The sequence below is a fragment of the Podarcis tiliguerta genome (assembly GCF_965153285.1).
Source record: "Podarcis tiliguerta genome assembly, chromosome: 18".
NCBI lineage: Eukaryota > Metazoa > Chordata > Lepidosauria > Squamata > Lacertidae > Podarcis > Podarcis tiliguerta.
In genome coordinates, this window is record NC_139551.1 from 10,834,001 (window position 1) to 10,857,869 (window position 23,869).

The 23,869-nt window shown below is 49.1% G+C and overlaps 2 protein-coding genes across 3 annotated transcripts in view; both read left to right on the forward strand.

The window, feature by feature from the left end:
• The first annotated feature begins 29 nt into the window (after positions 1-29).
• On the forward strand, positions 30-9,418 carry KXD1 (KxDL motif containing 1). Of its 2 annotated transcripts, none has more exons than XM_083421988.1 (5): positions 30-276; positions 1,420-1,533; positions 4,042-4,194; positions 4,725-4,771; positions 7,085-9,418. In XM_083421988.1, the coding sequence occupies exons 2-5, from the start codon at positions 1,439-1,441 to the stop codon at positions 7,309-7,311; spliced, it is 522 nt and encodes a 173-aa protein (XP_083278114.1). In that variant the 5' UTR covers positions 30-276; positions 1,420-1,438; the 3' UTR covers positions 7,312-9,418. The 2 variants fall into 2 exon arrangements, with proteins under 2 accessions (XP_083278114.1, XP_083278113.1); XM_083421987.1 differs by having other exon boundaries at positions 86-305.
• Positions 9,419-10,400: 982 nt separating this feature from the next.
• WDR18 (WD repeat domain 18) overlaps positions 10,401-23,869 on the forward strand; it is a 42,061-nt gene continuing 28,592 nt past the window's right edge. The window contains exons 1-2 of the mRNA XM_083421743.1: positions 10,401-10,705; positions 14,708-14,818. Of these exons, the coding sequence (XP_083277869.1) occupies positions 10,475-10,705; positions 14,708-14,818 (342 nt within the window). The 5' untranslated portion in view covers positions 10,401-10,474. The remainder of the gene's footprint in view (positions 10,706-14,707; positions 14,819-23,869) is intronic.

Consider the following 23,869-nt stretch of genomic DNA (forward strand, 5'->3'; position numbering starts at 1 on the left):
CGCGGAAGCAGGCCCCGCGTTGCCAAGGAGACGGGCCGGGTTCCATACGCACGCACGCACGCCGCGCAAGGGGACGCCGAGGTCGCGCCGTGCGTGGGGCCACGCCCCAACCCGGAAGTGAGCGAGCGGGCGAGCAAGCTGGGCTCCGTGCGCGCGCCTGTCCGGAGCAGGAGGCGGCCCTCCGCGGGGGCAGCGGCGGCGCTGAGCGAGGGGCCGCCGCCCTCACCTCCGGCGCCTCGACGGGCCCTCAAGGCTCTCCCGCCCAGCTACGGGCAGGTGAGCCCGGAACTGGCGAGGCCCCTCAGGTAGGCCAGGGGCGGGGCCTCCTGGGAGGGGGGGCGCCTTCGCTGCCCGGGGGCAGGAGCTGTTCTTTGGGGGGGGGGGATAAGCTGGGGAGGGCCTTGTGGGCGGGGCCTTCTGCATTTGGTGGGTGGAGCCTTCGCCTTTGGTGGGCGGGGCCTTCTCTGCTATTGGAGGTTTGTTTTGGGCGGGGCTTCTGGTTTCAATGGGTGGGGCTTATTGGGGAGGAATTTGTGGGGGGGTCTTTGGTCAGCGGGGCTTTGCTGTTGGAAGCTTGTGGGCGGAGCCTTCTTGCATGGGTGGGCATGGTTTTGTCGGTTAGCTGGGAGGGGCTTGTTGTGGGTGGGGCATTCTGGTTGGAGTGGGCGGGGCTTGTCTGTTATTGGGGGGGGTCACGTTGCAGGGGCTTTGAAGGAGGAGGTCAGTGGGGAAGCTTACTTGGCTCTTGTTATGGGGAAGGGGCTTTGCCTGGCGTGGCAAAAGTGCTTCTCAGATAACAAGGGACTTTGATTTGTGGGGAAGGGGCTTGCTTACTTTTCAACAAGAAAAAAAGACAGTTTACACTTCCTTTTTGATCTTGCCTCCCAGGAAGGCCAGGGCTGCTTGGTCTCTTTTGCTGCTGCTCGCAGCTTGGCTCACTTACTTGAGATAACATCCCCATTCCTTGTAGACTAGTGCCTGTCTCCTCTCGCGTGGGTGGCACTGTAGGTTAAACCACAGAGCCTAGGGCTTGCCGATCAGAAGGTGGGCGGTTCGAATTCCTGCGACGGGGTGAGCTCCCGTTGCTCGGTCCCTGCTCCTGCCAACCTAGCAGTTCGAAAGCACGTCAAAGTGCAAGTAGATAAATAGGTACCACTCCGGCGGGAAGGTAAACGGCGTTTCTGTGCGCTGCTCTGGTTTGCCAGAAGGGGCTTAGTCATGCTGGCCACATGACCCGGAAGCTGTACGCCGGCTCCCTCGGCCAATAAAGCGAGATGAGCACCCTTTACCTTCTCTCTCGTGCAGATGCTCTTCTGGTCTGCACCTTGCCTGCTAGATCCTCGTGGCTTCCCTGAATCACTTCCTCAATGTTCTCCCTCTTCCTTCTTTCCACTCTGGCCTCTTCCTTCTTCTCCTCAGGTACAAGCCCCACATTAAGATGGAGCCCACGGCCTCAGCCGTCTTCTGCAGCCGGGTCCTTGGCATGGTCAACTCGGAGGATGTGAACGCCATCATCCTGGCTCAAAAGAACATGTGAGTGGCCTCTGTTTTTATTTTGCAGCACTGGACTTTCCCACCTTGGTACTGTTTCTTTCTCTTCATAGAATCATGGGATTGTAGAGTTGGAAGGGGTCCCCAAGGGTCTTCTAATCTAACCCACTGCAATGCAGGGATCACAGCTAAAGAAACCTGGACGGGAACCTCTGTTTGAAAACCTCCAAGGAAGGAGTGTTCACCACCAACAAGGGAGTTTATTCCTCAGTCTCTTGAGCAGTAGAATGAAATCTTGCTCCATCTTGCATGTGACAACCCTTCAGATATCGGAAGGTGGCTGCTGTATCTCCTCTCAGTCTCCTCTTTTCCAGGCTAAACATTCCCATTTCTTTCACTTCATTCACCTTCTTTCTCCCTTTCCAAGCTAAAAACATGGTGGGCAGGGTGCTCTCCTTCAAAATTCCTGCTCCATGTCTCCATCTTCTTTCCCTACTCTTCCATGGTTCTCAGCATTCACTGGAGAGGAGCACTGAACTTTGAAAGTCACTCCCGTAGGAGGCAGTGGTGGCCACTGGAAGGCCCCACAGAGGACCTTAAGCTCCATAAATAGCAACACCCTAGAGGTCCCAGGCCCTAAGGAAGTCAGATTAGCCTCAACCAGAGCCAGGGCCTTTTCAGCTCTGGCTCCAGCCTGGTGGAACGCTCTGCCTCATGAGACCAGGGCCCTGCGGGGTCTGATCTCTTTCTGCAGGGCCTGTAAGGCAGAGTTGTTCCACCTGGCCTTTGGTTTGGAATCAACTTGATCCCCTTCCCTTCTTTCCTTTTTTCTTTCTTCTGTGATGGAACTCCTACTTGGGGACTTCCCTGGCTTTTTTCTGGCCCACGTAGGACGTCTGGATAGTTGGCTTTCGTGAAGATTTGACATTTTCATCCCCAAAAAAGTTTTTGATTTGAGTTTCTACTGAAATGACGCTGCATTTTAATGTTGTATTTTAATCTTGTTTTTAAGTTGTATTTTCATCAATTGTTTTTATACCTGGTGTTAGCCGCCCTGAGCCCAGTCTTGGCTGGGGAGGGCGGGGTATAAATAAAATTTATTATTATTATTATTATTATTATTATTATTATTAGAGGACTGGTACAAACTGAAGGAGAATAAGGCCACCAGTGACTACCAGTCACGCTGGCTGTGCTCTCCCTCCAACGTCGGAGACCGCAAATGCCCCTGGATTGCATTTACAGTGGTGCTTCGCAAGACGAAAAGAATCCATTCCGCGAGTCTTTTCGTCTTGCGGTTTTTTCGTCTTGCGAAGCAAGCCCATTGGCGGATTAGCGCTATTGACAGTTTAAGGGCTAAAAACGGCTTTTTAAGGCTTAAGGGATTAGCGGTTTTGCTGCTAAAATGCTTTTAGCAGCTTAGCGCTTCAGAAAAAGGGGTTTTGGAGCAGAAAAAAAATTCAAAATTTTTCGTCAATTTTCGTCTTGCGAAGCAAGCCCATAGGGAAATTCGTCTTGCGAAGCGCCTCTGCAAACGGAAAACCCTTTCGTCTTGCGGGTTTTCCGTCTTGCGAGGCATTCGTCTTGCGGGGCACCATTGTACGGGCAATTGTCAGTGGGGAGAGTTGCTGTTGCCCTCGGGTCCTGATTGCAGGCTTCCCGTTTGGGACATCTGTTGGCCCCTGGGCTGGGCTCAAGGGGCCCCTTTTGGCCTGGCTCCCCTTACATTCTTCATGCTTTTTATTATCATGTTTTCCCATTAATATTATTATTGAAAGAATTAGCAAATATAATAAAAGAGAAATAAATTACAATTATAAAGATACAAAGGAAAAAAGGGGGGAAACAAAGATTCATTTAATAAAGAAAGAAAACGCAGAGTAATGTACTCCCATACATAAATTGATGTAGTGTTGTCATCCTAATACCTATACAGTGGTACCTTGGGTTACATCCGCTTCAGGTTACACACGCTTCAGGTTACAGACTCCGCTAACCCAGAAATAGTACCTCGGGTTAAGAACTTTGCTTCAGGATGAGAACAAAAATTGTGCTCGGGTGGCACAGCAGCAGCAGGAGGCCCCATTAGCTAAAGTGGTGCTTCAGGTTAAGAACAGTTTCAGGTTAAGAACGGACCTCCGGAACAAATTAAGTACTTAACCTGAGGTACCACTGTATAGATGTTAATAGCCCGCTACATTCCGTACAAACTCATTCCAAGTGTTGTCATATTGTCAATCCATTGATTAAAGGTTATCATATCTTTATTCTTCCAGTTCATCAGCATCAGCCTCTTGGGCACCATTAGGGTGTGTAGAATCCCATTTCCATACCATAGGTACATAATTCAAAAGAATATTCTCTGCTGTAAGATTTAACTTTTCCTGCAGTCAGTTATACGATCCAGCACTTTCTCCCAAAACTTGGTAAGTCTAGAACACTGCACATTCTTCATGCTTGCTTGCAGCTCGCAAAACATTCCTTAATCCAGGTAATCTTAAACCTGCCTCTGGAGCCAACCCAAGCCAACAGCTTGTCTTTGTTGCCCAGGCTGGACCGATTTGAGAAAACCAACGAGATGCTGCTCAACTTCAATAACCTGTCTGGCGTCCGCATGCAACAGATGAGCGAACAGTTCTTGCACCACACCCGGACCTTAGTGGAGATGAAGAAAGACCTGGACAGCATCTTCCGGAGAATCAGGTGAGGCTGGCTGGCCACTAGGGCATTCTTCCCATCTTGTCCACGGAGCAGGTAATGCTGTTGTATAGAATCTGCGGCCTTCCAGATCTTACCAAACTACAACTCCCATCATTCCTTGCTATTGGCTACAGCACCAATGGGTGATTGGAGGTGTGGCTCAGTAACACCTTCAGGTTTACAGGTTAGCCACCCTTGGTGTCAGTCTGTAAGATGTGGGAGATCAGCGTTCAGATTCTGCCTCGGCCACAAGGCTCACTGGGCAGCCTGTTTATCAGCCGAGCCCCCCTCACAGGCTTTTGGGGGGATAAAACAGAGAGGGGGAAGGTCTGGAAATTATTCTGACACACACCCTTGTATTTTCGGCTGCACATTCTTTATTCTACTTTTGTGGCATTAATGGTATGCTTTAGTTCAAAGAACCATAGAATTGTGGAGTTGGAAGGTACCCAATCATCTAGTCCAACCCCAAACAATAGAGGAATCCTAGCTAAATAATACCTGACAGATTACCATGTTTGTGTCTCATTCAGGACGCTTAAAGGGAAGCTCGCGAAACAGTATCCAGAGGCATTTAGTAGTGAGTATTATTATTAGTATCATCATTATATTTATATCCTACCTTTTTTCCAGAGTTAGACAAGGCAGCTTACACCAGTGACACAAATGCAGGAGGTTAAAAAAGCATAGAAAATACAGTGGTGCCCCACAAGACGAATGCCTCGCAAGACGGAAAACCCGCTAGACGAAAGGGTTTTCAGTTTTTCAATGCGCTTCGCAGGACGAATTTCCCTATGGGCTTGCTTCGCAAGACGAAAATGTCTTGCAAGTCTTGAGATTTTTTTTCGCTCCCCACCCCCTTTTTCTAAGCCGCTAAGCCGCTAATAGCCTTTTAGCAGCTAATCCGCTAATCCGCTAAGCCTTTAATAGCCTTTAATAGCCGCTAAACCGCTAATAGCGCTAATCCGCTAATAGGGTTGCTTCGCAAGACGAAAAAACCGCTAGACGAAGAGACTCGCAGAACGAATTAATTTCGTCTTGCGAGGCACCACTGTAAACTATAAACACTATAGAAACAGACCTATTAAAATACATATTGTAAAAGTAGCACAGCACTTTTGAAAAGCAATTTCCTTTAAAAAAAAAAACAAAAAACCGCAACCTGTAATATTTCCTAGGAAATACTGTGCATTTTGCTCTCCAGGCTGTGTGAATGAGCAGTAAAACATCAAATGCAATGCTGTGTAAACAAGTGTAAGGTAGGCGTATAGAATTATAGAGTTGGAAGGGACCCCTAGGGTTGTGCAGTCCAATGCAGGAATCTCAGCTAAAGCACCCCAACAAATGGCCACCCAGCCTCAAACCTCCAAGGAAGGAGAGTCCACAACCTGCCGAGGGAGACCATTCCACTGTCGAACAGCTCTTACTATCAGAAAGTTCTTCCTGGTGTTTAGTCAGAATCTCCTTTGTTGTAACTTGAAGCCATGGGTTCGAGTCCTACCCTCCAGAGCAGGAGAAAACAAGCTTCCTCCATCTTCCATGTGACCGCTGTCAGATGCTGGTGTGGTTGCTCGAGAGCAAACAGGCAAGACTCTGACCTGTCTTTTCCAGGCTTTATTCGTAGTGCAAACTATTTACAGTGAAGAGCGTCGTAAGTTCATATCTGGCTCAATCGCTAGCAGAATCTGGGAGTGGTTGGTCTTTGTAAACCCCACCCCCCCAGCATAACAGTCGCGTGACCCCCAACCTTCTCCCCTCCCTGCACCGAAACCTACTGCGCAGCATGGGTGCTGGCAAAGGGGTACTTCCCTTCTCTCCAGTTTGCTCAGGCTCGGTGTTGAGGCTCTCCCTAGCATCCCCTGGTCCCTGCACCACCTCTCCACTGGAGGTGGGGGTTTCCTCCTCGCTGGAGGAGGAACTGCTTCGCAAGATTTTCGGAGGTACCCTATAACACACGGGTGTCAAACACAGATCCGGCCCGCCAGACCTCGTCATGTGGCCTGTGTAGCCGCCGCCGGCCGCCAGCCTTCACCTTTTATTCTCGTTTTTTTTTTTTTTTTGACACAAGAGAGCCGCCTCTTCAGCGCATGCGCGGCAGCCTACAAGCCAGAGAACGTCTGCCCTCTAGCGGTGCCGGCCGTTCTACACAGGAAACCTCCACTTTACATGCATTCAGGAAACCTCCACTTGTTTTTATATTGAGCGCATGCCATCCTGTGATGTGACAGATCCAACGGCTGCCTGAACCCTTCTCTCCTCTACTGTAAGTCCTACAGATACAAGCGGCCCTTTGAGGGTGACCAAACTGCTGATGCGGCCCCCGATGAATTTGAGTTTGACACCCCTGCTATAACACAACTGCCCTTCCACCTCTCACCTCTGAGCTGATGGCAGTTCCCTGACAACCGCCCTTAAGATATTTGAAGATGGCTATCATATCTCTTCTCAGTCTCCACTCTTCCAGGCTAAACGTACCTACCTCCTTCAACCGTTCCTCCTAAGGCTTGGTTTCCAGACCCTTGATCATCTTGGTCGCCCTCCTCTGCACATCTTCCAGCTTGTCAATATCCTTGTTAAATTGTGGTGCCCAGAACTGGACACAACCTGTTTTATTGTCTTTAAAACTCTCGTAAGCCTCTCCTAAAAGTTCACTTTGCACATGTTTCAAAACCCCAAGTCCAGCAACGATTATTTTCCTGTGCACTCAAAACCCTTTTCACCTGCATTAACTGTAATAGTCTTCGCAATGGTCCCATAGGCTAGACCACCTTTCTGCCTTCCACATAACACGCCTAATGCTTCGTTCCGTTGGCGAAGGCGGCATGCGCTTTCTAGCCCCCCTCTCTTACCTGTCCCATCTGTCGGTCTGCCTCATTACCGTTCTGATCCCCAGATATCCATGAATCTCCCATCCTGGAAGACGACGACTTTGACCCGATCCCCAAAAGCACCGCCACCACCATTGCTACCTCGGAGCAGAGCACGGAGTCCTGTGACACCAGCCCAGACATCATCTCCCCTGCCACCAGCCACGACTTTGAGGACCTTTCCCAGGGGCCGTACGACTCGCCGGCTGTGAATGGGCAGAGCATCACAGACGACGACAACGAGACGGACTAGTCTCTACAGTGAAGCTCTCGCGTGGGGCAAACTGGTGCGCCGTCTCGACCCCTGCTTGCTTCTGGACTTGCAAACTGGCGACCCCCTTATTTTTTAAAAAACAAAACACCAACCAACCTGTATTTTCTGTGTTGTCTTGACCAGCTGTTTCTTTGCGTCGGGGAGAGAGGGGCGAGCCGGGGCAAAAGTGGCTTTTCTTGCATGAACCGCCGTCTTCCCCCGCGGTGCTGATCTGTGATTTTTATGCCAAATATGCAAAACGGTGAGCAGCTAGTTCACATTTTTTTGGGAGGGGGGGAACACACTGCGCCGGGGTGTGTGTCTGCCCAATTGCACAATTGGGTGTGTTCACTGAAGGCTACCTCCAGCCTCCCAGCCAACGGTATAACCATGCTTAAGACACACACGAACTCGCATGCGCTCAAGGGATTATTCTCTAACAGGGATGCTATCAGCCCCAAATGTGCAGCTTTCGGGGAAGTGGCCAGCTATGCGTCCCTGCAACAGCTGCCAGCTGGTTCATTTGCTACCCTGTAAACAGAATAACATGCAAGAAGCACTCGGTTCTATCCAAACTTGTTCGGAGAACTGCTTGAAATGAATCAACATGAACGTGGGGCCATGAATTTAACAGTGGTGGTGGTAGCATTCCTAGTGAGAAGAAACGATCTGGGGTTCATCCCCGATTCCATTTTGCCGGGCATAAGTGTCTATAGCGGAGCTCAGTTCCTCCACCACTCGGGGCGCTCCTCGTTCCTTGAGCCGTGTTTTCCTGCACGCACTCTGTTCATGCATGGGCCTGTGGTGTTAGCAGCATTGTGCCCTGTTCCAAAGAAGTGCAGATCTGCTCCCCTCTCCTGCTGACTCAGTGAGGGTTGGAGCACACAGCAGCCTCCCATCGCGGCTTCCTCTTAACTCCCCCTTTAAAAGTATGTCCCGCGCTACTTTTTCCATTACCCAATGATGCACCTTATATCTGACACAAGAGAGTGTATATGCTTGCCTTGTTAGTGGCAAAGAAGAGCTGGAATTTTTTTTGCGCCTGGCAACCAAAGCACCCCTTGGGTTTCAGATTTATAACTGCTATGGTGGCTCATTGGCCAGAAGTAATGTCTTTAGCATTAACTCTAGAAGTGTAGACTCGATTCTGACTCCTGTAGACTTCTGGAGCAAAATATACATCAGGACTCTTAGTTTGGTCAGAATTGAGTGTACACTTCCAGAGTTGACTCTGATTACATTTCTTCTGGTAAATGAGTCACCAGAGCTGCTAGAGGGTATGGAAATTTGCGTCCAGGGGTTTTCAGACATATCTACCCATGTTCCATACGAAGCCCAAGGGGTGCGTTGGTTGCCAGGTACAAAATATATTGGCATTAGTTTCAACTCTCCTAGCCCACTATGTGCTGCCCATATTAAGCAGAGGTTGCCCACTGCTTCTACCCTCTTCTTAACATCTGTTATAATCATCCTGTTAGGTACTTTTTCCTAGAGGTATCCAGTGTAAACAGTTAACGCCAGCACAACAGCTTTTACCTGTCCAGCGAAACTTCCCCACCTCCTCTAATTGCCTGCCTGCCCCCCAAATTGAGTGAGTTGGGGGGAATCCCAAAAACAAATTTAGAAGAGGGCAGAAAAGTTAAAAGCTGTTGAGCTACCCTAAGTGTTCAGTTGCATCCCAGTACCAGGTTGTGCTCAACATTCGACCTACTCAGCACTGGCCCACTGAAATCAGTAGTCACATCCATTGATTTCAGTGGGTCTACTCTTGAGTAGAATTTTGTTGGGTTTAACCCTGATCCCTGTCCCCCCCCCCTTCCATGACACCTTCAGTTACCGTTTTACTGACAAGCGTCTGTGTCTCTGGTGTTCAGTTTTTAAGCGCCCATCCCACACAACGGTCTGTATTATGGTTCCCTTCGCAGGAACTCGGGTAATGGCTAATTTGTTGAGTAAAGGTTTGGGCAAGCTGCTTCCTTTCTCCACCGTAAATAATAATAAAAACTCCTGAAATGCATTGTAATTCAAAGAATAATATTTTTGTACTGCTACAAGTTTACAGAGATTAATGAGGTAATAACCAATAAAAGAGTTGCATTAATTGATAGATCTGGTGTTTGTGAGCTGTATTTGTTGTTTTTATTGATTGGCTTTCACGGAAGCTTTTTCAGCCAGGGAGGTCATTTTGGTGCTGCTCACGCAGTGATTTGACTTTGCCCCCGGAGGCACACTCCATTGCCTCTACAAGATCACCACAATAATAGGGTTTTAGCACATGAATGAAGGATTTGTGACCCCCTGGCTGTGCTTGTGGAAATTTGATTTCCAACAATATTTGGATCCCCATCACTGGTCTGAGAAGTGCGAGGCATTCCTTCCTGAGAAAACAGGCATTCCTTCGATGATATCTGGAGGGATACCGCCTTTCACCATCCCTCATCTCTGAATAGAGGCATCCCTCAATCTCTCACAGGGAATCCTACTTCTTAGAGCAAGGATGGGAGAATTGTGGTCTTTCAGATGATACTAGGCTTCCAGAAATCATCATATCTGACCGCTGACCATGCTGGCTGCTGGAGCTGAGCTGGGAGTTCAGCCAACATCTTCCCGACCCCCCCTTTTAGAAATTAATGGCATGCTTCTTGAGAACTAGAACAAGCTTGTGGGAAGTGCCACTCGATGCTTAAAAAACAACAATTGTACGCATATTCACATACTTAATACGAAATACAACTATACTGCCATAATCATGACGACAGCATTTTTATTAATAACAACTCAGCCAAAATAATGTGTTCAAAATCTGTTCAAATTTTATGATTTTGTGAAGGCGCCTGCTGGATCTCAAGAGGCAGGGAGTTCCAGAGACCCACCCAGATCCATTAGGCCAGGGGTCTCCAGCTGCTTTCAGACCACAATTCCCATCACCCCTTGGTAGCTAGGAATCAGGGGAGTTGTAGTCCAAGGTTGGGAAACGCTGTACGGCTCCCATCCCTGACCATTGGGGGGCTGAGGGCTTCTGGGAGCTGTAGTCCTAAGGGCAAACTCTATGGTTCTCCGCCTCTATTGTTTTGTTCGTCACTTCCGGCGATCAAGGGGCGGGGCCTGGAGCCGGAGGAGGCGCGTTTAGTAGGCGCCCGGGGAGGAGGCGTGACGGGCCAAGATGGCGGCTGCCGGCGGCGGCCCCGTGGAGGTGGCGCTGGTGTCGGCGGCCGAGGCGGCCTCGTCGTCCGGAGGCGGCTGCTCGGTGTGGGAAGTGGGCTCCGGGGCGTCGGTGGCCGGATACCGCGGGTTTAGCTGCGCGGCTCGCGGGATGGCGCTGCTGGGCGGGGAGCACCTGCTCGGGGCGCAGCTGGGCAAGGCCTGTGTGGGCGCCTGGGAGCTCCAGAGGAAGGTAGGAGTGACCCGCCCCCTCCAGGGGGTTTCCATGGAAACACCACCTCTAGACATGACACCCCCCCCCCCAAGAAACACCCCTCTAGACCAGGCATGTCCAAAGTCTGGTTCGGGGGCCTAATCCGCCCCCCCCCACGTGGCAGTACAGTGGTGCCTCGAGTTACAGACGCTTCAGGTTACATACGCTTCAGGTTACAGACTCCGCTAACCCAGAAATAGTGCTTCAGGTTCAGAACTTTGCTTCAGGATGAGAACAGAAATCGCGCTCTGGCGGCGCGGCGGCAGCAGGAGGTCCCATTAGCTAAAGTGGTGCTTCAGGTTAAGAGCAGTTTCAGGTTAAGTACGGACCTCCGGAACGAATTAAGTACTTAACCACCCGAGGTACCACTGTATATGTCCTGGTAAAATCCTAAAGAAAGCTCATCAGCTTCAATCCTAAAGCAAGCTCAACAATTTTGGGGTAAAATTGTAAAAAAAAAAAAAGCTCAACAACTTTGGTCCTCTCCCACTTCATCAAATCTGGCCCTCTCTGAAAAAAGTATGGGCACCCCTGTTCCAGACTGAGTCTTGTTTTCCAAAGGATGGACTGACTGTGATTGATTCTCAGATTCTCAGTTCAGAGGACAGCTTTGAGCTCAGTTAAGAGCTTTGAGAACATGAAGAAGAAAAGTCACTTGACCCATGGACAGTCTACATATACAGTGGTAGCTCGGGTTAAGTACTTAATTTGTTCCGGAGGTCCTTTCTTAACCTGAAACTGTTCTTAACCTGAAGCACCACTTTAGCTAATGGGGCCTCCTGCTGCTGCCGCGCCGCCAGAGCACGATTTCTGTTCTCATCCTGAAGCAAAGTTCTTAACCTGAAGCACTATTTCTGGGTTAGCGGAGTCTGTAACCTGAAGCGTATGTAACCCGAGGTACCACTGTATATTGACCTATTCCGACCCCTTTTTCTTAATAGTGACATGGACCATTCATAACGTAGGAATATTCTTCTCAGCTGAGCAGGGCAGTGGGGTAACTGACAAGTGACAACCATTCACTATAACAATGTTCACTGCTACTGCTCAGGCGGCACTGACAACACATTTTGCTTCCTGAAATTCACCCTTATTGTGCAGATAAAATATAACGGATAGAATTTGACAGGATGGGGTATTAGTGTGTGAAAACAGTACAGATGCAACGATCCCCAGATGGAGGAGATGTCCAGCACCATCATCTTCACTTGATCGCAAGTGGCCGATAGCCAGCTGCTTTTCGGACCTCCAGCTCTTACCTGCTCCAGTATCCAGCATGGCCCATGTTCAGGGATGCTGGGAGTTGTACTCCAATACATTCTGGGTGGGGAGACAAGGCTCTCCGCCACAACAGCCTGAAAAGCTGTGGGAGACCAGCACCCTTCAAAAACATCACCCCCTCCTCATAATAAATAGACCAGGAGAGAATGGTCTATATACAGTGGTGCCTCGCAAGACGAAAAGAATCCGTTCCGTGAGTCTCTTCGCCTAGCGGTTTTTTTCGTCTTGCGAAGCAAGCCCATTAGCGGATTAGCGCAATTAGCGGTTTAGTGGCTATTAGCGGCTATTAAAGGTTTAAGGGATTAGCGGATTAGCTGCTAAAAGGCTATTAGCAGCTTAGTGCCTTAGAAAAAGGGGGTGGGGAGCGGAAAAAAACCCCCAGGAATCGCAAGACATTTTCGTCTTGCGAAGCAAGCCCATAGAGAAATTCGTCCTGCGAAGCGCATTGAAAAACGGAAAACCCTTTCGTCTAGCGGGTTTTCCGTCTTGCGAGGCATTCGTCTTGCGGGGCACCACTGTAATGATAGACCATTTGATAATGATACCGTTTATCTTGGGCTTTGCGTGCATTCCATTATAAGGCTTACAGCAGCCCTGCAAGGTAGCCCTGTACTGTTAACCCAGCATTGCAGATGGAGGGGAGCTGAGAGAGAATGCAAGAAGAGCCTTCCAGATCAGGCCAGAGGGGGCTCCAGCTAGTCCATCATTCTGGTCTCACAGTGGCCAACCAGATGCCCCAATGGGAAGCCTGAAAGCTGGGCCCCCCCAGTGCAAGAGCAGCGGCTCTCCCCTCCTGTGGTTTACAGCAGCTGGTATTCAGAAACATTACTGCCTCCGACCAGGGAAGCAAAGATTGGCCATTCTGGCTGGCGCCAGTTTGCCCAGTCTTCTTTTAAAGCCACCCAAGTTAATTGCAATCTGCATGAAGAAGTATCACAGAGCATAGCTTGGCTGTGGTTCCTGCTGTGTGCCAGGGCTTTAAACTGTTAGACGCTCAGAACCGGGTAATCTTTCACTCTAGATGCTGCAGAATTTCCAACCGTCTTTCCACTCGCATTATGTCACTCCAGCTGAAAGATAAAAGCCAAGCCTATTATTCCTGTCTGGGTTGCAGTTCCTCTCTAGCCCTTCTGTCCTGGATAGCTTGATATCCCTCTCTGCTACAACACAGTTCATTTGCTTTCTTCCCAGCCCTCTTATCGTCTTAAGCCTCCTTCTCCTCTCTCAACTGTGCTCTGCCAGAGTTTTTAAGCATTTTCCCAAATACTGTAATGGATTAGAACTGAAATCCCAACTCACTTTTAAAAAAAGAAGTGTTCAGCCACATCTCCCAGTAGCTGGGGGGTGCACACAAAGGCATCTTATTTCAGCGATCAAACAGATCTAGGTTGTTTTAAGAGTGGCACCTGCTCTGTAGTAAACTGTAACGTGTTTGCAGCCCCACACTGGGGAGCAGGCAGGGAGAAGTATCTCCCCCAGTCACACAAGAGACTTCCACCAGATCAAGTCTTCAGAAATGCTGCAGACCATCCACAGGAAGCTTGCGGACCACGTTTTGCAGGCCCCTGCTCTACTATGTAGGATAGAATCCTAGATTTGTAAAGTTGGAAGGGACCACAAGGGTCACCTAGTCCAACCCCCTGCAATGCAGGAATCTCTTGCCCAACATGGAGCTCAAACCCACGACCCTGAGATTAAGAGCCTCATGCTCTACTGACTGAGCTATCCACAAGTGGATACAGTGGTACCTCGGTTTAAGAACTTAATTCGTTCCAGAGGTCTGTTCTTAACCTGAAATTGTTCTTAACCTGAAGCACCACTTTAGCTAATGGGGCCTCCCGCTGCTGCTGCGCAGCCGCCACAGGATTTCTGTTCTCATCCTGAAGCAAAGTTCTTAACATGAGGTACTATTTCTGGGTTAGCAGAGTCTGTAACCTGAAACATTTGTAACCCGAGGTACCACTGTACTCTTTTGGTGTATCCATTTTCAGCATCTGATCAGCTTTCCATTCCAATATGGGTTTTTAATTTTTTTAATGATTAATCTACTCACTGACATAAGAAGCCTGGAGAATCAGGCCAATGACCCGTCTTATCCAGCATTCTCACTGTATCCAAGCAGATGCCTGTGGAAAACAAGAAGATCCAGCTGGATAGCTCAGTTGGTTAGAGCATGGTGCTGATAACGCCAAGGTTGCAGGTTCAATGGGGCGGCTGCATGTTCCTGCATTGCCTGGGGTTGGGCCAGAGGATCCTTGGGGTCCCTTCCCACTCTACAGTCCTGTGATCTTGTGAAGTAGGACTTGAGCACAAGAGCCCCCTCCCCCTCCTGTGGTTTCCAGCAACTGGTATTCAGAACCATTGCTGCCCCGGACTGTGGAGGCAGAGCATATCATCACAGTGAATAGCCATTGATAGACCTCTCCACCATGAATTTGTTTATTTGTCCCTTAAAACCAACCCAGTTGGTGGCTGTCCCACCCTCTTGTGGGAGAGAGTTCCACAGTTCAGCTATGTGCTGCGTTGAAGAAGTACTTTCTTTTATCTGTCCTGAATCTTCCCATGCTTTTATTGTAGTATTAGGGTGTGTGTGTTTTTATTGTGGTACCCTGCCCAGAGATTGATGTGTGGGGCAGTACAGAAATAATAAGTAACAAATAAATAATACTCTTTCCCTCCACTGCCCCTATTTGTCCCTAGGATCAGCTGCAGCAGAAGATAATCTGCCCAGGCTTGGTGTCTTGCTTGGCTGCAGCTCCCAATGGTCTCTACATCTTGGCAGGTATCGCCGAAAGCCTCTACCTCTGGGAGGTAAGGAAGGTGGCAAAAGTGGGTGGGTGATCTCCCTTGGCCACTCTCTTGGTGGGGTGGGAGGAACTGGTGGCCTTCAGCAGGATTGGAGAACCTCATAAGAACACAAGGAGAGCCTGAGGAATCAGGCCAGTGGCTCACCTAGTGAGGACAGGATGCAGTGCTTTTGTGACCTGGTTCCTGCTAGGTGGTAGCAGGAAAACCCACAAGCAGAACCAAGCCACAAAAGCACTCTCCCCTTTAACTACATTAGTTCAGATGACAACCTTGAGCCAGGTTAAGAGCTTTGAGAACTTAAAAGAAGGAAAGTGACTTGCTCCAGGGACAGTTCGCGTATATACTGGCCTATTCCCACCTCATTTTCTTAATGGTGACTCAGACCATTCATAACGTAGGAGCAGGGCCGCCGGGGGGGCGGGGGTGGCGAAGGCAAGCAACAACAATTCACTATAACGCTGTTCACCACTCCCGCTCAGGCTGCACCGAAAAAGCATTTTGGTTCCTGAAATTCATTCCGATTGTGCAGACAAAATATAGCGGATAGAATTCTACAGGATGGGGTGTTGGTGTGTGAAAACAGTCCAGATCCAAGGATCTCCAGGCAAACACCTCCAGATGGTGGAGATGCCATCCTGGCACCCATGCATCCTCACTTAGTCGCAAGTGGTCAATATCCACTTGCACATGCAAAATGTGCCTGATGCCTGGCTTATTTTGGGTTTTAAGTAATGAGTTTTCCCCAACCCTACCTGGGGATGTCAGGGATTGATCCTGGGACCTTCTGCATGCTTGGTCCTTAATGCTTCAGCCCTTGTAGAAGCCACTTCAGTATAGAATCATAGAATGGTGGAGTTGGAAGAGACCCCAAGGGTCATCTAGTCCAACCCCCTGCAGTGCAGGAACCTCAGCTCCAGCATTCATGACAAATGGCCATCCTACCTCTGCTTAAAAAGGTCACTTTATAGATACAGAGCCACTAGCCAAGAGGCAGAACGCAGCAGTGGCAGATGGGCTGCTGTATTCCCTCCTCCTTAATTCAAGCAGCAAACTAGGTGCAGGCAGAGGGCCTTCTTGGTACTGGCGCCCACCCTGTGGAATGACCTCCCATCCGATGTCAAGGAGATGAGTAACTAGATAACCTTTAGAAGACATAGGAAGGCAGCCCTGTATCGGGAAACTTTTTAACGTGTAGTATTTCATTACGTTTTTATATATGTTGGACGCCACCTAGAGTGGCTGGGGCATCCCAATCCAATGGGGGGGTGCAAATAATAAAAATAATATTATAAGCTGTTCAGGTTTTGCCACCATACCTGAAAGAAAAGATACAGTGGTACCTCGGGTTACATACGCTTCAGGTTACAGACTCCGCTAACCCAGATATAGTGCTTCAGTTTAAGAACTTTGCTTCAGGATGAGAACAGAAATCGTGCTCCGGCGGCGCGGCAGCAGCAGGAGGCCCCATTAGCTAAAGTGGTGCTTCAGGTTAAGAACAGTTTCAGGTTAAGAATGGACCTCCGGAACGAATTAAGTACTTAACCCGAGGTACCACTGTATTTGGAAGCGTTGTTGATGTGCAGTATGAGACCTTGCCACAAGGTGGTAGGAGCTGACTCTGTCTCCTCACCTGTCCAGGATGCTAATTCTGTTTGCTAGGCAAGGAGCAAGGCTGGGAGAGTGAGTTCTTCAATCTGGCCCAAATTAGTTAGCTTTGTTCCTTTTCCTGCTGCCATTTTAAAGCTCTCCAGCCAGGTGTTATGCAAGAAGAGACCATCAGGAGAGCCCTTGGGCTGGGTCAGTCTAAGGGAGTGCCACCCTCCCCCAGTCCAGTGCCGAAAAGATGCCCCAAAGGGAAGCCCACAAGCAGGTCTTGAATGCAGCAGGATCTCTCCCTCCTGCAATTCCAAGAAACTGCCGTTCAGAGGCATTTACTGCCTCTAACAGCAGACCTAGATGATGATGATGATGAAGAAGAAGAAGAAATAAATTAGTACAGTGGTACCTTGGGTTACATACGCTAACCCAGAAATAGTGCTTCAGGTTAAGAACTTTGCTTCAGGATGAGAACAGAAATCGTGCTCCGGCGGTGCAGCAGCAGCAGGAGGCCCCATTAGCTAAAGTGGTGCTTCAAGTTAAGAACAATTTCAGGTTAAGAAAGGACCTCCGGAACGAATTAAGTACTTAACTCGAGGTGCCAATGTATACCGCCCTATACCTGCAGGTCTCAGGGTGGTTCACATTATAAAATCACAATGTAAAATATAGCCATTGTGGCAAGTGGCCAATGATAACCACCCCTGTGAGTTTGTCTAATCTTCTTCTAAAGCAGTCGTGGAATCAATGGCCATCACACCCTCTTACAGGAGCGAATTCCACAGTTTAAAAATGCACCATGCCAAGAAGTCCTTCCTTTTGCCTGAACCTCCCCGTGTAATTAATTGTTTTATTTACAGTGGTGCCTCGCAAGACGAAAAGAATCCGTTCCGTGAGTCTCTTCGTCTAGCGGTTTTTTTGTCTTGCGAAGCAAGCCCATTAGCGGATTAGCGCTATTAGCGGTTTAGCGGCTATTAGCGGCTATTAAAGGCTTAAGGGATTAGCGGATTAGCTGCTAAAAGGCTATTAGCAGCTTAGTGCCTTAGAAAAAGGGGGTGGGGAGCGGAAAAAACCCCCCAGGAATCGCAAGACATTTTCGTCTTGCAAAGCAAGCCCATAGAGAAATTCGTCCTGCGAAGCACCTCCAAAACGGAAAACCCTTTCGTCTAGCGGGTTTTCCGTCTTGCGAGGCATTCGTCTTGCGGGGCACCACTGTATTTAGAGCAGCTTTAGTCTCCCAGAGCAGCTTGCATACAGTCAAAACGAAACAGTCCTTCCCTACAGACTTACAATCTCAAAGAAAACACGACACACAAGGGAAAAGGGACTGGGAGGGAAGAGGAAAATAGAAACTCAGGCACCAGTTTCTAAAGAGTTGTTCCTGTAACGATCAGCTGGCACAGTTCAGGGGCAGGAGGTGCCTGTTGGAGCTGGGCTTCCAGCAGAACTGACGCAGGGAGCCCTGCTTCCCATCTTTCCCACTGAGGCTGCCCCCAGATGACGGTTGAGGGGAGAGGAGACCCACTGGAGCTGGCCTGTCACAGCAGATCTGATGGAGGGAGGCTCTTCTTCCTACAGTTGCCATTGAAATTATTCGACCCCCATTGCAAATCAGGTTTACAGTCATACCTCGGGTTGAAGTAGCTTTGGGATAAGTATTTTCAGGTTGCGCGCTGTGGCGACCCGGAAGTAATGGAGCGCGTTACTTCCGGGTTTCGCCACTCGCGCATGCGCAGACTGTCAAAATGACATCATGCACAGAAGCGGCGAATCGCGGCACGCCGGACGTGGGTTGCGTTCGCTTCTGGATGCGAACGGGGCTCCGGAACGGATCCCGCTCGCATCCAGAGGTACCACTGTATTATCAAAATTTACAGACTTTTAGCTGAACACATCAAAGAAAAGCAATTTAAATAGCTCAACACAACAGATGCTTTGAGTGGTTTCCCCAAATTCAGCTGCAAATGCAACTTATACTGGCTTCTCTTCCAGTCTCTTAATAGTAATAATAAAGAGGCTGAGGGGATATGGAGAGGGGGCCTGATGGAGCTGGCCTGTCACAGCAGAGCCAACAGAGGGAGCTGTGCTTCCGACATTCAGCTTCTTCCTACGGCCCCGAGTTCTGGCATTACGAGAGAGGGAGAAGAAGCAGCAAGTAGCCGCACTAGGTAGAGCACATACAGCCTGAGCAGGTATCTGGCAGCATACCCTGTTCTCCTGGCTGCCCGCCAGCGCTGCTCCCAAAAATACAACCTTCGGGTCCTTATGCTCCACTTAGCTGCAGATTCTTCTCCTTCCTTGCCTCACAGCCCAGTATCCTGTCCCTGCCCCAATTTCTTCTGCACGTTTGAGCAAGGTGGTGAGGAGCAGGATGAATATTGCAAAAGATGAGCCTTGTGGAACTGCTGACGGCGTCTCTTTCCCCCCTTAAAACTTTCTCCTTTTGAAGTTGTCCGCAGCAGCCCAAGACGCTTGCTTGCAGCAGCCCTTCACCCCGGGGTGAAGGAAGCAAAAGGACACCCAGCCATCAAGCCCAGAAGGTGTCACATTTATGTCTTTTGGTGGCGGCGGGGAGGGAATGTGGTGGGTGGCTTGACAGCAATATTGGCAGTGCTGTAAAATAATTAGATCCGTCTTGGACAGTTTAAAGCCCTAATGGAATCAGATTTGAGTTTCCTTTTTTGGTGACTTCAAATACATAAGTAGAGCTTGCTTGCTGGATCAGGCCAGTGTCACATCTAGACCAACATCCTGTTCTCACAGCGGCCAAACAGAAGCCTCAGTGGGGAAACCTGCAAGTTGGGTGCAAGTGCAAGAGCCCTTTGCCCTCTGGCAGTTTTCAGCAACTGGGATTCAGATGCATTGCTGCCTCCAACTGCGAAGGCAGAGCCATCATGGTTACTAGCTGCTGATAGCCTTCTCCTCCTCCTTAAATTTGCCGAGTTCAAGTTATGGGCGATACCTGGTTTTGAACATCGCTATTTATAACCGGATAATATCACGATAAGGGACGCGGGTGGTGCTGTGGGTTAAACCACAGACTCCCCAGACTTGCCAATCAGAAGGTTGGTGGTTCAAATCCCCGCAATGACGGGGTGAGCTCCCGTTGCTTGGTCCCTGCTCCTGCCAACGTAGCAGTTCGAAAGCACGTCAAAGTGCAAGTAGATAAATAGGTACCACTCCAGCGGGAAGGTAAACGGCGTTTCCGTGTGCTGCTCTGGTTCGCCATAAGCGGCTTAGTCATGCTGGCCACATGACCCGGAAGCTGTACGCCGGCTCCCTCGGCCAGTAAAGTGAGATGAGCGCCGCAACCCCAGAGTCGGTCACGACTGGACCTAATGGTCAGGGGTCCCTTTACCTTTTTAATATCACAACATAGCAATATGTCACAATGTCTAAAATCAGGATGTAGCTATGCAGAGGCACTGGCTGGCTTCACAGTTTTCCCTGCATTGAGATTTTTGTTTCTCTTTCTTACCCACACACACCATGATTTGCCATAATTTGCCATAAATTGCCAGGTCAAAAATTATGAAACCAATGTCATGATATGGACTTCAAAATGGTTTTGGATGATATATCAATATATCGCCCTGCCCTTATCCCAAGTTTGTGGTCAGTACTGCTTTCTGTGGGAGGGGGTTCCATACTCTGTGCTGCGTGAAGAAGTCGTTTATTTTATCTTTAGACAAACTTTGCTGGTGGGGGTGTGGACGCAAGGAGCCTGCCTGCCTTCCTCCTTCTACACCCCCAACCTGCTGCTGCATTCCCTTTTCCCTCCGTGGCCAGCCGGATCCTTCTGTGCAAGCAGGGACCAGTGACCCTTCACCTCCTGCCAGCACCCCGGCAACCATGATCTGCGGCCTACCTTCTCCGAAATCTGACACGTTCCTCAGAACTGCCTCCGTCAGCAGCCCTTCCGCCCGGCTGCATCAGAGCAGGGAAGCATGGCAGCCCCCTCCTCTTCCACGAGTTGGATCAGCTCCTCCTTCCCACCTCTGCCTCCGTCAGCAGAGCCTTTCCACCTGGCTGGCAAGATATCAAAACGCCCCCTGGCTTCTCCAGGCTGGCTAAGACCATCTGCCAGTGAGCCCCTCCCAGAACAGCCTCGCATCAACTGACTCGTCTGCTTGGTGCGTCAATATCGGGAGATGCTGATAATCAGCCTAGCTAGGACTGACCGCTGTTTATTTTATTTATATATACATATACATACATACAAACACATTTATTTATTTTGTTTTGAGCGTTTGTACCCCAAAATGCTCCCAGAGTGGCTTTCATACAGTACAGCCCCTGGTGCTTGCAGGCTTACAGTCTACAAAGGCACAGCACACAAGGGGAAAGGAGCAGGGAGGGAAGAGGAAAATCCAAACTTAGGCACTGGTTCCTGTAACGATCAGCCAGCACAATTCAGGGGCAGGAAGTGCCTGGTGCTTCCTGTCTCTCTCCCTCTGAAGTAGTCTAGTGGAACGGCTTCTCCCCAGGTGACCATAGAGAGGAAAGGCATGAGGCTTTCTTCCTGAGGAGCTCAAGGGAGCATACCTGGTACTCTGCCTCCTGCCATTTCTTCCTTGTCACAATCCTGCAAGGTGGCGTTAGTCTGAGGAACGGAAACTGGCTCGCAAGGTTACACCCAATGAACTTCAAGGCTGAGTGTGGAAGGATTTGCACCCTGGTAGCCTAGGGCGAGCAGCAGTGTCTATGCAGGTGAGCAATTGGGCAGCTGGAGGGAGGAATAATTAATAATTTTATTACTTACACCACATCCACTCTAGGCAGCTTCCAACACATATAGAAACATAAAAAAATAGATCTCAGGCCCTCCTCTTGGTTCCTGAGCTGAAGTGCTCACAAGCTCTATACAGAACTCCTTCCTTGAACTCCCAGGAATCAAATCTTGTGTTTCTGTTTTTCTGTAACCTTATTTTCCAGCCTTATAGTTACTGTGCTGTCTATCCGGCTTTGAATTCAAACAGGGGTGCAGAAAAGTTCAGGGCAGACAAGTCGCCTTCCCCATGGCACACCAGAAACCCTACGCCATGTCCAGCCACCAATTTGGGGTGGGGCGGTTATCAAAATACATTTAAAGATTTCTGGTGTGCCTTTAAACTCGAACCCTCCTCAGGGGAGCTTCCCTTAAGACACAGAACAGGATTCAAATTTTTAAAAATCAAAGCAGGTGGAAACAGCAGTCAAAAGGCCGGCATCCCATCTGTGTTTAACTTAACCGCATTGCAAGGAATCAAAAACCGAGGACTTGAACCCGGTAACAATACAGAGCTTAAAAGTTCGGCCTCTTAGTTTAAAGGCAGCTGGAGATAAATGACTTTCTCCAGCCCCGCTTTTGAGAAGCTGCCAGTGGAGGGGGGGGGGTCAGACAGGTATCCCTTGGGTGCTGCTCCTGGAAGAGGAGAGCGGCCTTGGCATCGCTCCAACCAGATCAGCAGCTCAAGCGATACTCCCAGAGGGCGGATAACTGCCCGCTTATTGTAATGCAAATCATTCCGCGATGCGGCTAATAATACGCCAGGCGGCTGTGGCTTGTGACTTCCTTACAGGTTCAGCCAAGCAGCAGCCCCGAGGCTACGAGGCTCCTGTCTCTGTCTTGGTCTTGACGCCTCCTGCCTTGTCACTGTGTCACCAGACAGGAGGATATAGAGGTAGACAACTGGGCTGCAGCCTTGAATACGCGTGCCTAGGAATAACATGCTGGGCACCTGCTTTGCATGCAGAAAGACCCAGGTTCGTTCCCATGGGGCATCTCCAGGTAGGGCTGCGGAAGACTCCCTGCCTGAAGCCCTGCAGAGCCTCTGCCAGTCAGTGTACACAATATTAAGCTAGGTGGACGGTTTCATTTCACTTTTTGTATACCGCTTTTCTGTACACAGGGCGGTTTATGAGCTGAAGGGACAACAAAATAGACAGCAAAGATCGCACAGATTCTAATAAGAATCTGATCCAAGACAAAAAGAAGTCATAATAAACAACTTCTGTCAAATAAAGCAATATTCAGTATTCCATTAGTATATAATAGTAAGCAGTAAAATTAAATATCAAACAATCATAGCATCGTAGGGACTCATCATTAGTCCAACCCCCTGCAGTGCAGAAATATGCAGCTGTCCCATATAGGGATCGAAACCGCAACCAACTGCATACCTACGGGACCGCCTCTCCTGGTATGCCCCACGGAGAGCCTCAAGGTCCATAAATAACAATACCCTAGTGGTCCCAGGCCCTAAGGAAGTTAGATTGGCTTCAACCAGAGCCAGGGCCTTTTCAACTCTGGCTCCGGCTTGGTGGAACGCTCTGCCTCATGAGACCAGGGCTCTGCAGGATCTGATTTCTTTCCGCAGGGCCTGTAAGACAGAGTTGTTCTGCCTGGCCTTTGGCTTGGAGCCAATTTGATTCCCTCCCTCCCTCTCTTTCTTTTCTCTTTTCCTTCTCCTCCTGCGATGAGGCTATATTTTAATATTTTAATGTTCCATTATTTTAATGTTGTATTTTACTTTTGTTTTTAAGTTGTAATCATTCATCTTGTTTTTATTATTGCTTGTAAGCCGCTCTGAGCCTGGCCTTGGCTGGGGAGGGCGGGGTATAAATAAAAAATTATTATTATTAGTATTATTAACCTTGGTGTTATCATAACCAATTGAACTATCTAGGCTTTAAGGAGTTTGCAATAAAGAATTACTCAACTATAATCAATATACCGGTAAATAATGTCAAGTCACAATGCATAAAACAAAACATATAAAGCAATGTAAAAGGGTCAAATTGAAAAACAAGGACACACAACATATAAAATTGGTTTAAATCTAGGAACTCCTCTCTTCGCGGATGCTTCTACTGTCCTCAAAGTCATGTTCTGGGAAAGGCTCCCGGGGCTGGAGGGTGGGTCAAGGCAGGTGGAAAAGCCATTGCCTGGTGGCCTACGCAAAGTCTTTCTTCCCTTTCAGTCTTTTCATCAGTCCTTTGAATGTCAGTATAGTCATGAGGACTAGAATCATTTAACATTTTGCTGCTTCCTGCCTTTGTGCCTAGCTTAGCTGTTGAGCATCTCCAGGTAGGGCTTGGAAAATCATACACACAAGCCCCAGCCTGAAACCCCAGAGATTCACTAGATCGTCCTGAGCATGAAGGTCTGGCGATGTAATTTGGTATAGCTTCATGGGTTCCTATCTAAATCAGAACAATGAGGACCAGAATCCTATTGTTTCAAAAGTCAGGTGCCACCCCCAACCACTGTAAGACTCTGGGAGTTCCAGGCACCCACCCAGGGTCTGTGGTCCTTTGGGCAATTGAGACATGGCAGAGACTGACATAGCTTTAAGAAATATGGTTTATTCCCCTATTTACACCTTCAGTCTGCCTGGAGGGAGTCCCGATCTTACAGCATGGTCATTTCAAGAGGGGCTTTTGCAGCCCTGGAGTCCAAGGCATCTCTCCCAGCTG

What these genes read in the sequence shown, in the direction of transcription:
- KXD1 (XM_083421988.1), top strand. Translation starts at nt 1,439, where the DNA reads ATGGAGCCCACGGCCTCAGCCGTCTTCTGCAGCCGGGTCCTTGGCATG. An exon ending in AGCATCTTCCGGAGAATCAG is followed by an intron (nt 4,195 to 4,724) that starts GTGAGGCTGGCT and finishes TGTCTCATTCAG; the next exon opens with GACGCTTAAAGGGAAGCTCG. An exon ending in GTATCCAGAGGCATTTAGTA is followed by an intron (nt 4,772 to 7,084) that starts GTGAGTATTATT and finishes TCTGATCCCCAG; the next exon opens with ATATCCATGAATCTCCCATC.